This window comes from Stegodyphus dumicola, chromosome X2 (assembly GCF_044657685.1).
Source record: "Stegodyphus dumicola isolate Sdum_Otavi_A_Nest chromosome X2, ASM4465768v1".
NCBI lineage: Eukaryota > Metazoa > Arthropoda > Arachnida > Araneae > Eresidae > Stegodyphus > Stegodyphus dumicola.
The window spans coordinates 131469441-131484839 of NC_140781.1; the positions used below are offsets into that span (position 1 = coordinate 131469441).

The following is a 15399-nucleotide window of genomic DNA, read 5'->3' on the forward strand; positions in this document are numbered from 1 at the left end:
TCTAAGTAGGCATATATATATATATATATACACACACATACATGCACAGATATATATAGAGAGAGCGAGATAAAGCGCCTTTAGTTCTCTTGCGACAGAACACAACTGTTGGACATAGAAGGGGTTTTTCAACTTTCTTATCCATCGAATTAGGATGACCTCTAACAGAGTTTGTCCATTGGCTTTGGCAGCAATTTTAACTTTTGCTTATTTTGAAACTGTCTCTGCTGGAGGTAAGATGTTTTTGCTATTACTGAATACGGCAATTCAATTAATTTCAGCTTAGGCCTCGATATTTAGTTATCATTCTTAATTAGTAATAAAGTGTAAATATTATTTCCTCCTTTTTTCGTCTACCTTTACTTAAAGATCAAACAATTAAGAATATGTCTACATTTTAAAAAGAACGTAAATTTTCTAATGGCATGACGTTTGCTCGAAGGCAACCAAAAATGTATATTAAAAGCAACATTAAAATTGAAAATTTTGTTTGTGGCATCTTCAAATTTTTGATAGCAATAGTAATTAAGTTTTGCCTGATACGATTAACTTCATTTAGATGTTTTGTGGCAAAAAAATATCAAGAACACAGTTATAATAATTCGTGCTTTAGGTCTTTAAATACAGTGTGCTTAAAAGAGTTATTAAAGATTAGGTTTCTGGAATACAAATGTTCACTTTAAATGTATGAAGTTTAACGCCTTCTTGTTAGTTAATAATTAGTAAGTAATGAGCCATCTTTTGAACTATTTTTAGTTCTGTTCCAATCCTTGGCTGCCACTCAGCATCACAATCGCTTGCTCAGCCTATAAAGTTTAGTTATCATAAATTGTAACCAAAGTTTAGATAGACTAGTAGCGAATCCTTGCTAAGTCTAAAATAACAACAGAGCCTTGAGAAGGGTGTAAAAGACCCTTTGTTAAAACTGAAGTAGAACAGAATGCACAACTGGTTCTTACAACTCAGCCAGCACTTATGGCGAGATAACTTAAAATAACGGAAAGTTCAAATGTAAAATTTAAATTTAAATAATCTGGTAGTTAAAGGCCGTACAGATAAATTAAACGCGAAGCTAACTCACAAGTGAACCGGTGTAAATATTCAAATTTCAGCAATTATAATGCAAGTCCGAAGAGTACAAATCTTATCTGAGCTAGCAGCCTAATCTTACACTCTCAAAACCTCATCTTAAATACGCGCGAACTAATTTTCTTTCTGGCGTGGAAACGGAAGGAAGATTTGACAGCAAAGCTCTAAATCATAACTGGTTAATTAAAATAATAAAAACCCTACAAGTCTAGATTTTGTAGAAAAAATATTATTTCTGAATACTTTTGCGGAAAATAAGCATTATATTTTCAACTGTTTATATTCATTTAAATTACTTAGAGTAAACAATATTGATCGATAACCATAAAAAAAGATTGAACCATTGTTTCTATTATAAATATACTATTATTATTATTATTATAGCACTAGAGTCCATGAATGAAAGTGTGAAAGAGCATGATAAATATTGGTTATCCTGCAGATTAAATTCATGAGTACTTATAAAATTATGGAAATATTATAAAATAGTTTCTCCCTCCTTTCCGCATGCCTTCGTGGTGTAGCGGTAGCAAACTCGGCGTGTATTCGAGAGGTCCAGATTCGAGTCCTGGAGAGGGCATTGCTCATTTCTTCAGTTTCCTGATATTGAAAATTTCTAATTTACTCTACAGTGGCGCCCGAACTAAAAGGTGGTGAATGATGATTCTTCACCATTAGGATTTGACGATTAGATCCCCTAATCCCCAGTCTCCCTTTAAAAGAGGGGGGAGTATAGGAGGTATTTTCTCCCTCCTTTCCGCATGCCTTCGTGGTGTAACGATAGCGCACTTGGCACGTATTCGAGAGGTTCGAGTCCCAGCGAGGGCATTGTACATTTTTCTGGTCTCCTGCTTCATAATAACCTAATGACGCTGCAATATAGAAACTCGTTTTATTTCGTAAATAACCATAAGCTTTCAGCTATAGAATATTTTTTCTGAAATATTGTCATAATCAGTAGTTCGCCAAAAGCTGATATTTGGATAAAAAGGCAACACTTTACTTGGAATATAATGTAATACGTTTTTAATTGCATATTTCCGGTTTTTATTTGGAGGGGGGTAGCTTAGTAACTTTGAGACTTTTTTTAAGGGATTTAATCTGACAATAAGGGCATGTTTTTTTAGTCATTTTTAAACAGACACATATTTAGCAGTTCATTATTTTTACATATATTTAAGATCAATTGGTTTCATTTTTAAGACACACATTTGCTTCTAGAAAATGAAACTATTAAAATAATAGTCTAATTTAAAAAATTTGCAGGCAATTGTATAACTGACTCATTTATTCCATTATTTTTCCTTCACAGTTTCCTTAAAAAACTAGTTGTGTTACATTGCTTATAAAATTCTATATATGCCTATTTTGTAAAACTTCTTGCTAAAAAGTAGAATACTTTAGTCACAGTGCGCGTATAAACTAAATTATCTCAATATGTCTGAAATACACCGAGCTGCATGTTTCAGATGGAAAATTGTCACAGAGTGGTAATTTTCCTGACGAAAAAAAAATAGTTTGACTGACGAAATCGATTGAATTAAATGAAGTAATGTTTCCAAAAGATGGTATTTAATACTTAATTTTTTTATCTTTAAGTACTTAAAGCTATATTTATCTTAATTTCAACTTTTATTTACAGATTACTTTTTCCCTGAAATTTAAATTTTATTTTGCAAATCAACAAGAAAATAAACACATTTTTTCATTAATTGATATGACAACATCTTATAATCAGGCGCATGTGATGGTATTTTATCAAGTCAAGCAGATGATATTAATAAAACAAATGAGGTTGTTAATTTTCCTTATAACGATGAAAGCATTAGGATTTTTATTAAGAGATCTATAACTACTGATCAGCAGCAATTAAACTAGGAATTTATCTCATCTCATACGCAAAATTGTATTTTAAATCAAATAAAAATTTCGAATTTGCAGATAATTCAGAACAAATTTTAAAAGGTTGAAATGAATTTTAGCTAGTTATAATACCTTTATCTTAATTTATTTGAAGATAAAATTAAACTATCCCTCACTGTGTTTAGCATCATATTTCCCTCGTATTGAACACCACAAAACTCACATATTTATCCAGTTACAAAAATATGAATATGATAAAATAAGAGAATGTTTAATGAGTGTTTCTATTTAACAGCATTGACTATCAAATGTTCATGAAGCTTTCCCTGATTGCTTCTTTCATGAAACTATGTCGCAGGTATAGGTCACTGTATAAAAGGAAAATCTCGTGATTGAGCTGAAGACAGCAAACACTTTGAGTATAAATCAGTCAACTGTGACTAAAACACGTACATGATTATATGAGCAAGAAACAAATAACAAAGAAAGTTTCTCCCTGTCATTACAGGAAACGGACGCAAAGAACCTTTTTTATTTGTCTGGAATAACACAAGTAATTTAATATATGAGCAGCAGAAGGAATTGTAGCATTAGAAAAACCTTTTATTATTATTATTATCGTTCATGAGACTAGCTTAGAATCCAATCTGAAAATTGATCGCGATTTCTTTCCGAAAAATACCAGCCAAAAATTTGCTTAAACATATTTTACTTGCTAGTCCAAAAAAATAATCTTTGGTTCAAGAAATAGAATCACTAAGTAAACAGTTATTAATGTTTATAGATCTCGTTAAAACTTCGTTACATATTTCCGTTCTTCATATTTTTGAAGAAATTTGTAAAAGCTATGAAAGGAGTTTATCTCAGTCAAAGCCAGAAGATTTTTAAGCATTAAGTATAATTCATTTTAATCTCAAATTTCTACTTACATAATAAACAAATTGAGGCAAGAGAAGGACATAAATCAAAGATCAAAAAGGCACTAAAAACTGATAAAAAGAAATTAAAATGCGCTAATGAATCCAAAAGAAATGTAGTAGAATACTATGTAATGAAATATAAATTTTGAAATGATAAGGAGTTATGATGAATAATTATTAAGTTATTTAAGAGTTAATAAACCTGGATCCCAAACTTATGATAGGCAGAAAATTTCTGTATATTCCAATTAAACGTAGAGCATTGCTAACTGACCATTATACCAACAAATAATGAAATAATTAATTATAGCTTGTTGTTAATTGTTTTTGCAGTCATACCTCATTTTATGTATACCTCGACGAATTTATCTTTTGAAAATTAAAACTAATTTTAAAAATTTTTAAATTGTTCAGGTTTTCTCACTCGTTGCAAAATGATTGTCTGGTAGCATATAATCTTTCGCACTATATCTTTCGAACCAATCATCTGACGATATATAATTCTCCAAAATGGCGCTGCCGGTAATGCTATCTCGGCAGCACAATTTGAATAATCGTTGGACTGTATTTTATGAAATCCATTCCGCGAAATATTGTTAAGAATGACTTTCATAAAGGCGATACATTCTTATGTTATATTCTCTTTGATAAAGACAATACGTATAAAAGAATTATAAATCGTTATACTGATTGGAAACAATCCTGAGCATCATCTTATCACACTCGCAATCTCCCGGGAAATTCAACTCTAAGAGAAGCATTTCACTTTTATATTCCAGAAGTTGCCTATGGCGATGAGTTGAGATTATCAGTTCTGTTAACTAAGATAAAAGAAAAATACATAATCACGAAATATTAGTGTTCACTCCTCATACCGATTAATCTTCCGATTAATCCCAATATTTTCATAGAACATACCGATTAATCCCAATATTTTCATACAACAATGCATTCAGGAGCTTTCTTGTAATGTTCTGCTCTGATTTCCAGGGAAAGGCATGCCGGATGATTCCAGACACTTTCTTGCAAAATAATAGTGATTCTACAGCATTATGTTTAAGAATATGCTATTCGTTACACCTTAGATTAGTGATGGCACTCGGGCCGAGTGCAAGGCCTGAAAACCGCTGACGGACCAAAATTTCTAATTTTTTTTTTTTTTTTAACAAGCTGAAAATCTTTCGCTAGCATAATAATAATAATAATAATAATAATAATAAAAAAAAGACTTGCTTTTTCTTCAGAAAAAGGAATAGGGTTGTTAGGCACTTCGTCTACAATTAAATGTCATTTTATATTGTGCTATATTTCATTATATCGTAACCACGATGTTTATTCCTTGACTTCTAAACACTCACTGAGGAATAAAAGACGAAATGGAAGGTGTAAATAAATTTTAAATTCAAATATTTATTTACTACCTATCTTTTTAATCTAACGGCGGGCGCTTGCTTATTCGACATTAGCCACTCCTAAGGCCAGGGCCCACCAGCGGCCGAGCGGTAAAGTCGCTGAACACTGGTAGTTCGGTCCGAAGTTCGAATCCCGCGAACGGGCTGGTTGCATAGGTGTTTTCGTGGTTTTCCCCATGTGTAAGGTGTATACGAGCCAGTTCCCCTTAGAAGGTCCTCCACGAAGGCATCCCTCGCCTTAGGCAGATAGCCCTAGTGTGCTTTGCCATAATTAAATACACCACCACACCTTAAGGCCAGGCCTAGGTAACCATTTTGTTGTGGAGGCACCTAATAGGCGGCCATCGTTGCCTCCTATTGAATGAACGAACAGTTACCACCATACCTTCTCCGGGATTCAAACCTGGGCCCTTCTGTATCGCAGTCGGAGACATTAACCACTACACCTTCCAGGCGGTTATTTGTTTCCGACCTAAAATGTTGGAAAAATTGTTAGGTATACTTGCTTATTCAAATATACTGACAGCTAAATATTAATTTCTTAGACTTACAGTTCTTTCAAATAATTCTAAGATATTTAATTAATCATTAAATAAGTTATTTGAATAAATTTTAACTAAGAATAAACAAATTATAAAAATTTTCTAAGCTTTCAGAGAAACTTTTTCCAAGTGTGATAAAATTTGAGAATAAATAATTATAACCTAGGTCTCTTTCTCTTATTTATTAAATTTTTCTTCGGTTCATAAATAAAAATACATATATTTGTTCTTAAATAATTATAAACCTCTTTCATTTCTTACTACAGCTTGACGCTTGATGGCGTTTTGATTCTATTAAAATTTATAGCTTCAGAAAAATATTGCTAGAAATCATTTTCATTGTGAATCGTAGATGCTCGAATAAAACAATTATTCTTAGCTCAAAAATTCGTAACTGAGCTTATTTATTTTTTGACAATTATGAATAAAAGTTAATAAAATCTGTATCTTAAAATATTTGAATAAGATTTATATTGCATTGGAAATTAATCCATTTATCGATTTTCTGTTGTGTTATTCATGTTTTTATTAATAGTGTAAGTTCCAAGTAACTAAAATCTTGAAATCTTCCCAACAACATATGTGCAACAAATCTATAATTGATATGTATTCGCGGCCAGCATAAAATTCTTTCGAGGGCTGCATACGGCCAGCGTGCCAGTTTGAGATAAAGATCTTCCTCAGACCGGATGACATCTCACTCGGTAGAGTAAGCTGTTTTGTGCTATTACCGAGAACTATTTTTAATACATCTGCATTAGCATTAGGGAAATGTCTGTGGGTAGGATTAATTATGATATTGCTTTAGAAAAAGGTTTGGTTTGATTTGGTTTATGTGTTTATGGCAAAGCCTCGAGGGCTGTCTGTCTAAGGGAAGGGATGCCCTTGTGAAAGAATTTCTAAGAGAAACTGAGTTATATACATGTTACACATGGGGAAATCCAAGAAAACGTCCATGCAGCCAGCCCATTTGCGGGATACGAACCTCGAACCGAATACAAGTGTTCAACGAGGTTACCGCTCGGCTGCTGGTGGCGCTTCAGAAAAAAAAAGAGTTGAGTTGTTAAGCACTTTGTCTACAATTAATTGTCATTTTGCATTGTGTTACATTTTGCATTGTGTTGCATGTGTTGCATCGTCAGAACGAGTTTATTCCTTAACTTCTAAACACTAACTGAGGAATAAAAGACGAAATGGAAGGTGAATCAAACGAAATGCATGGACTTTTTTAAATAACTAAATTAACATGTGATCAATTTCTAATGATTCACCCCTATATACAGATAAGTTTTACAAAAATTTCTAAGCGCATTATTAGATATTTAATAAGGCACGTTATACGGCATCCGGAATATGTAGATTTCTTTCATTGCTTCACAGAGCAAAAGAGTAGTTTGTATATAATTTTCTTCATATAACTGCTGTTATTTTCAAACATTTTCTTATAAACATTATTTAATGCAAGAAAAAGTAGAATAGCAACATCTATAAATTTGGAAATATTTCCTGAATTTAGAAAATGCGAGTATATTGCACTTAAGATTGTACTCGAAACACTAAACCGAAATATGCAAATTCACCGAAAGCTTAAAAATTCTCAGAAAAAAGATGTAGAGAAAAATAAATATCTGAAAAACTATCAATGTAAAATAAAAACACAAACACATTTCAATTCAACTGAACATCTGCAATTTGTAAATAATTTAATTGAAAATAAAAGAAAGCATACTTAATAGGTCTCATATTTGAGCCGATATAAATCCTTTTTCTCTTTGCTTTACATCTCAGAGACAATTTAATCTAATATTCCAAATAAATATTTAATTTGTAACTAACAGCTCATTTAATATGCACTAAATTAAGCGAAGTACTCGAAGATGCTATACATATATTCGAAGACGCTATTTTGAGATCGAAATAAGCTTCCCATTTCATTTTTCCAGATATCCTAGAAGCTGAATAACAAGATAAAGTTTTGCTATTTGCAAATAACGTCTTAAATTTCCTCTTTTCAGAACAATGACCTGAAAGATAATACTTTTTCATAGAACTGGAAGCAATTTTTCTGCATTGGCACATAATTTCTTTGTCTTCCAGGTGCTAGAAATGAAAATAAATCCAGTTTCTTATGTAAGTATTCACATTTGAAATTTCTGAGCCCATATCAATTCTGAACGTAAACATTTTTTGTGTGTTGCTTTCAGAAGTATTGCGTTTACTTTCGCAGAATCACTATTTGTTCGTGGAATACTGAACAAATGTGCACTATTCTACGTTACTCTGAATGCTAGCTCTAGAACCGTGAACACAGACAAACGACTTATTATTCCTTCTTGCCTTCTAAAGTACAGTAAATGATTCAGATGAATATTTAAAATAAAATTCTTTACTAATATGTCAGGTTAACGGCTACACTAACAATAGAGTAAAAGAAACTTAATAACCTCTATCTGCTGGAAACACGAAATAATTGTTCCGATCCAATTAAAATGTTTAATGCAAAACAACGCGTTCCTAAATAAACTTTAACTGAACCTGTTCGTGAAGCAAATGCTAAATGTGATATTTCAGTTCAGTAGCAGGTAGGTGTTACGGAGTAACTGGTCAGCGGTAAATGCTGAGATGGTCTCTCAGACTCAAGAATTCTGTGTTAAATAACTCATATCCTGGTGGAAGTAGACCGAAGTACACATGACAGTATGTGTAAAATAATAATATAACTTGGTTAATTAACATAAGACACTACACACGTTCTGTAAGGTAAGGAAGTTGAGTTTGGGCTCTTCTATACGATGAGTGTATGAATTTGCTACAGTCAAAATATTTTGAATCGTCAGCGTTAAAATGAAATCGTCATAAGCTACGAGTTTCGTATTAATAATTAATACAAAGGTTTCGACATTTTTTTGTTGTTTTAAATAAACTAACAAAAAGAAAAACATCGAGCTTCATAAGAATTTTCATGGTATCCCTTTTAAATGACTCATCATATTTATTTTATAATAAGACCTTAAAATATGGTGTTGGAAACATGAGAAGTTAGTAGTAGGAATAGTGAAATTTTTTCATCTGGGAAAAATTAAAAGGAAATATTTTTATCTTAGAGAAAACTTAAGTGAAATTCTTCTACTCAGAAGAAACACAAGGGAAACTTCTTCGACTTAAAAAAATTTAAATGAATTTTTTTCGGCTTTGTAAAATCAAAGTGTAACTATGTCGGCTTCAAAAAATCTAAATGATCTTTTTTTTCAATTTTGCAGAATCAAAGTGCAACTTTTTATTCCTACATTTTGAAATTAACATGGACTTTCTCCATAGACAAAAAAAACTAAGGGTTTTTCTCCCTAAAAAAAATTATAAATTAATTATTATTTTCTCTTATGTATACTGAGATATCCCAATTCTTTCATATCCGTCTGTCTTACTTAAGATCTACTAACTGCCTATGTGCTTATATGTAAAAGTAGTCATTAAATGCTTAATCACATCCGAAGTAAATGTTTTTAACATGAAATCAAAAATTTTTACTGTTTCCAAGCAGTTTAATTTCTGAAATTAGAAATGCCCTGTGGAAGCTCGTCAGGAGTGGTGAACAAAACTTAATAAAATGATAACAAATGAAGCAATAAATTACTTATAGTTGAATTATTTGTTGCGATAAACCAAATTATCAGTAAGTTAAACTTCTGATAAATTAAAAACAAACTGGATTTAGATATAATAAAAATTAAATAAAGTAATAAAACAAATGGAAAACGAATAAAATAATAATAACATTTTATTGAATTTATTATTTGTAGGTATTGTATATTTTGAGTAGGCATTGTACATTTTTTTGGCATTGTACATTTTGAGGGCAATCCTTTTTTTTTCGTTTTATTAATATAGTCTACTTTCAGTAGGAGAAAGTACGATGGGTTTGTTCCTCCTTAACTCCTGGTAGTTCGGTCCGAGGTTCGAATCCCGCGAACGGGCTGGCTGCATGGGTGTTTTCGTGGTTTTCCCCGTGTGTAACGTGTATACGAGCCAGTTTCCCTTAGAAAGTCCTCCACGAAGGCATCCCTCCCCTTAGGCAGATAGCCCTAGTGTGCTTTGCCATAATTAAATACACCACCACACCTTCTTAACTCAACTTTTTTATATTCGAAATTGCCACAAAACGGGCGAAAGTTTTTTTTTAATAAATGGACTGCAATGAGTACCATCACTAACAACTTCCATGAAGTTTATTTTTCTCCTGATTGCCAGAGCTTAAGTTAGAGTTCTGCAACTATTTTCATCTCCAATGGGAAACGAAACGTAACTAAATATTAATCATCGAAATAAATCAAACTATATGTCACTTTTTTTTTACCACATGAAACAACCAAAGAATATTTATAGGAGTACTCTTTATACCAGCAAAACCGGAATGAGAAGAATGAAAATAATAAATATACCTGCTTTGAAACTGCTATAAACTAGGATTTTTTTTTTCAGTTCCACACATTGTCTATGGCCAGAAGCAACGCCAAATACTTAAAATCAGCGGTTCTCAACCTTTTGACTAACGCGTACCATCTACACAAAAACTGAAAACCTGTAGTACCACCACTACAAAATACTACTACCACCATCATTCTTTAACAAAGCTCAGATCGCGTAAATTTACGATTGTTAGAGAAAAAAACTCAATCAGTATGTTGGGGTTTTAATTTTTGAATTTCATAATTAAAAATACTTTGCTTCTTTGCGTTATCACCTGTTTTTCTCTTGCGTATCGCCAGTGGTACGCGTACCACCGGTTAAAAAAACCCTGCTTAAAACTTTTCTTTTGTACTGGAAAAGTAGAAGAGGGTAAATTATTTCCCTCCCGAATTCTTCGGTATATAAATAAAATCAGCTCTCTCATTATGTTTTAATTGATTTTCAAAAAGATTAAGTCATTAAAATAGAGAATAAGCATAGATAATTATTTTTAAGTGTAAAATTAAATTAATTGAGTCCATATTTTAACATTATTCCCTTCAAAAATGTTCTTTTTCAAAGCAGAAAATTTTATATATAAATTTCTACTTTGAATACTCTGTTTCTTACAAACAGGTGTCGATAATTTTACTTTTTCTGTTCGCTCTTTTTTTTAATCAAAATTACGGAAACTGTAACTTTTATCATTCATTGAGCTAAAAGAATATAAAAAGAATTGCTTTAACTGAAAGATCTCCTAAGCATCAACTGCTCATGAAGAATTATTACGCTCTGAAATGAATGCGTGCCTTTGTCAATTCAATTTGGGGTGTACCTAGCACAGTTAAATGTTTGCTATTCGTTCCGATTTGTAGATATATTCTTGCCTCTTTTCATAGAAAGGAAGCAAATTATCATTAAAACATTTATATTCTCGAAGTATAGATTTTTGAAAGAAATTAGAATGTTAGCCATCAATGCATTTGATTGCTACATTCTTCTCCATTCTTCACTATCTTCTGTTTTTTTTTCAATATACGCACAGGGGTATTTAATTGAACGCATCTTCAATAGAGTAAAAACGTTATCCTGAAATAACAAAGCTTCAAATAAAAATCCAAAAGCAGTTTTAATGAAAGCTAAACATTAACTTCTCATTCGTTTTTGCAAGAAACTTCCGCACTCATACGATGTATTTAATTTATTGCAAAATTTCGAAGCTAAAAAATAGCACTTCCTAATAAGAAAATATTTTTTCAGATTCCGAAAAATGTGCTTGGTAAAAGTTAATTCATAAAGATTAATCACTCAATTTACAAATAAACGGCTAATTATTAAAGCTACATATAATTAAAGAAGTAAGTACAGCTGTAATCAAGTCACACATCATTAGAGGGGTAACAAGAATCGTTCATGGTTTCTGCACGTTACTGGCAATTTCGTGAACCAGTGTAACCTGCAGTTTAAGTAGAGTCATTATACTTTAAAATAAAAACAATAATCATTTTTCTACAAAGTTACACATTACATGTTACATCTGAATATCAGTCTATAGTTTCCTGAACTCAGTTAATATTTTAGTAGCTTATCTTAGGATATTGAATTAAGTTATCCGAATACTATAATAACTAACACAGCTTTTTTTTTATTTTAGTCATTTAGCAAAGGATATTCTTGGACTTTTCATTTCTACTCCGGATATAAGAAAACCTGTAACAACTTATTAATGGTGAACTGTAAGATATTTTGTTAACTCTCACGATCTTACATTGCAAGCATGACTGAGCGTTTGTTAGATAAAGCAAGGAAAGATAGTGCTTATATAAGATTAGCTTCCAATATTTCAGGAAGTCTAGAATTTTCCATAAAAATACACCGTTTTTATGCCACCACCATTCCATAAAAATGAACAGTAACACTTTAATATTACTTACCGTATATTCCGGCCTAACGTGTACCTGTAATTTCAAACTACAATTATTAATCTTTAGGTATATTCGCCGTATAACACTCACCCCTTTGTTTAGGAAGAAACTGTAAGATACATGTGCGATGCTCTTCTCGTTTGAAGTCATTCATTCTAAGAATTTTTCCTCTCGTTCGATCAGTGGTATACTGAACTGGCAGGTGGTAAGGAGAACAATAAATATGTGGATGCAAATGCTTGAGGGAGTAAATAATTCTGCAAAGAGGGTGGATTGTATATTCAATGCAGATGTGCTCAAGAGTGTTATTCTAGAGTTTTGAGAAAAGAGAACAGAATTTGGGGGTAAGAATGCCATTCCGAACTGAATGAATTCGTGGGCGGAATGAGGAATCAGATGCCTTCTGTAGTCATTTGAAGCCGTGATTCTGAAGTGAACATCGAAGGCTTTTATAAATCGCATCTGCTTTAGTTGAAATAAAGTTGACCTAGGGTTCCGTTTAGGAGTAAATATGGCTTCTGCCAAACGAAACAACACGTTGCTGGTTTCATTTGCAAAATAATTTAGCTTGCGAAAGAAAATTTGAAATCGGGCAGCTGGAAGGATGTTTGGTGTAGGTGAAAGATGGAACGGATGTGATTATTTATTAATGGATCTGACTAACAATGATGGCGAAGATGAAACAGAATTCGATTATGTGCCTAAAGATATAACGAAAGACAAACATGACGAACTTTTCATGTTATCAGATAATGAAATTTTTAATTTCATAGGGTTATGTCATTTATTTTAAATAAACAGCTTTTAGGCACATGTAAAAATCTAATTTTTGTATGCTTATTTTTGTCTTTATTTTTAACTTTTCATTTTTATATCTGGCGTATAACACGCACTCGTAAATTTCGATCTCATTTTTTGTATTAAAAGTGTGCATTGTACGCCGGAATGTACTGTAATTTCCCATTTTGCTCTGTGCATGCCATATAGTGACTGAGTGGTAAGACCGCCGAACACTGCCACTGAACGCTGAACACTGTTAACCCGAGTAACGTGTTAACTAGGTACCTATCTAACATGAAGACTAGTCAGTCCCGCCCCCCAGAAAGTCTCCAAAAGCATCCTTCTTGAACTTATATCTTCGTCTGCATTGCCACAATAAATTAAACAAACTTATCTATTACTAAAGTGCAATAATTTGAATTCCAGTTTTCTACGTAAAGATATGTTGTTTCTTATGCTGAGATGCCAAACCTTTAAATTACAGATTTGAAATTATAACCCATTCATTCCATAGTACGATTAAATCAATGTTATCATTAGGTTCTGTACAGCGTCTTCTTCTGAGTATTAAGTAAATGCAGTATTACAGCAACTTAGGTTTTAGTTTTGGGCATTTAATGAAAGCTTTTAGATCTTAAGCCATTAACTGAAAACTAGCATAAAATTAATTCTTTTGCCAGCTATACTGAATCTTTTGTATACGTTTTCATTTTCAATTAGCATAAAATAAACCCTAAAATCCAAAGACACTGTGTTTAAGTAGTTCCTTTTTGCGCTATATACTGATAAAATTAATTTTAAAACCCAAATTTCTTTTCTCAGATAAAATTATTAAATACCAAATGACATGTGTTTTTATTTCTATAATTGTGTAACAGTAATAAAAAACTTTATTTGATGTTACCTAATTGGAATAAAAAACAGGGAATCAATGCATTCGTGATTAAATTATTTTATATTTTCAAACTACATTAGCAAAACCTGTAAATCATTATGATATTAAAAAGACTAATTTATCAAAATATAAAAATATATAAGAATTTTAACTTGCAGTTATAGTTATTAGAACTTTATTATAATATAAGGACTTACACTGCAAGCTTTTAAATCAGAAACGACCGAAAGTTTATTAGATAAACGAGGTGAAGAAAATGTTATATCTTATCCGAGAAAGTTTAAAATTTTAAAGAAATTTATACCCGGAAAAAAAACTAGAATTTTCGTAAAGCCTCACATGAGAGTACTTCAGATAGAGTTCAAATTAACCTCACATGAGAGTACTTCAGATAGAGTTCAAATACCATTTGAACAGTAAAACTTAAACTATGTCTAATTAAGTTCAGTTATCAACATTTTCAGTTGTATTACATCTGACTGCATATTTATATTAGTTAGCATGGAAGAAAACTTTGTATCTGCCATTTTGTAAGATAAATACGAAATAAAGAACTTATATAGTTGTAGACGTAGAAAATAATTTTGAGAGATTTCAGAGTTGCTAAAATACGATAATTATTTAAGCACTAAAATTGGTCAAATCAGATGTCGCTCGTAATGGTAAAGAGCCCACCAGCGGCCGAGCGGTAAAGACGCTGAACACTGGTAGTTCGGTCCAAGGTTCGAATCCCGCGAACGGGATGGCTGCATGGGCGTTTTCCCCATGTGTAACGTGTATACGAGCCAGTTTCCTTTAGAAAGTCCCTCCACGAAGGCATCCCTCCCTTTAGGCAGATAGCCCTCGTGTGCTTTACCATATTTAAATAATCCAATCCAATCCGTAATGGTAAAGAAACTGCAGCTTTAAACTACTAATAGCTAAAACTGCAAATTTAAACTTGTAAGTCCTGTAAATTCAAAGTTTCTCCACTCAGATCTGTAATTTTTCACTGTATGGAAACTTAAAAAGATGTAAATCTAAATTTGTATCAGTACTTAAGATTTATTTCACTTGTTGTTATGCGACCTTAATTTAAATTTAAATCTTAATAATGAAACCAATTGTTCAACATTGTGACTTTGAAAATGAAATACTTGTTTCTCGAACAATAATTTTTTACATCCTGGTGATGCAGTATTGTCCGCCTTTTAAGAACCGCTACTATGTGGCTGGTCGTTGTTTGTCGGTTTTATCAAAAAGGTTTTTTCAGAATTAATTAATCATAATAGCATTAAAAATATTTTTTTTCATTTCCAGAAAGCTATTTAACATCAAATTCAACCTATTTACAATCTAACTGATAAGCAAGACGTACAAAAAAAGAGAGGCGAAAAAAATAGTTCGACTTTCAAGAACCAAATCTACTCGTGTATTCCTCCATACACTTTTTTTTTAACATTACGCGGCATATACCATATCTAAGAAGAAGGCGTATATGAAGAAGACATAGCCCCGTAATGAAAAGACTTACTAATAATATTATTT

At 31.8% G+C, this 15399-nt stretch overlaps 2 protein-coding genes across 3 annotated transcripts in view; one reads left to right on the plus strand and one right to left on the minus strand.

Annotated features, from left to right (window-relative positions):
* LOC146992913 (general transcription factor II-I repeat domain-containing protein 2-like) overlaps nucleotides 1-12324 on the minus strand; it is a 285508-nt gene extending 273184 nt beyond the window's left edge. The window contains exon 1 of the mRNA XM_085809505.1: nucleotides 12207-12324. The gene's annotated coding sequence lies outside the window, so the exon portion shown is untranslated. The remainder of the gene's footprint in view (nucleotides 1-12206) is intronic.
* CCHa2 (neuropeptide CCHamide-2) overlaps nucleotides 68-15399 on the plus strand; it is a 32998-nt gene continuing 17666 nt past the window's right edge. The window contains exon 1 of one of the 2 annotated variants that reach the window (XM_035361483.2): nucleotides 68-233. In XM_035361483.2, coding sequence (XP_035217374.1) covers nucleotides 155-233 — 79 coding nt within the window. In that variant the 5' untranslated portion in view covers nucleotides 68-154. The remainder of the gene's footprint in view (nucleotides 234-15399) is intronic. The other variant, XM_035361481.2, reaches the window with a different exon arrangement.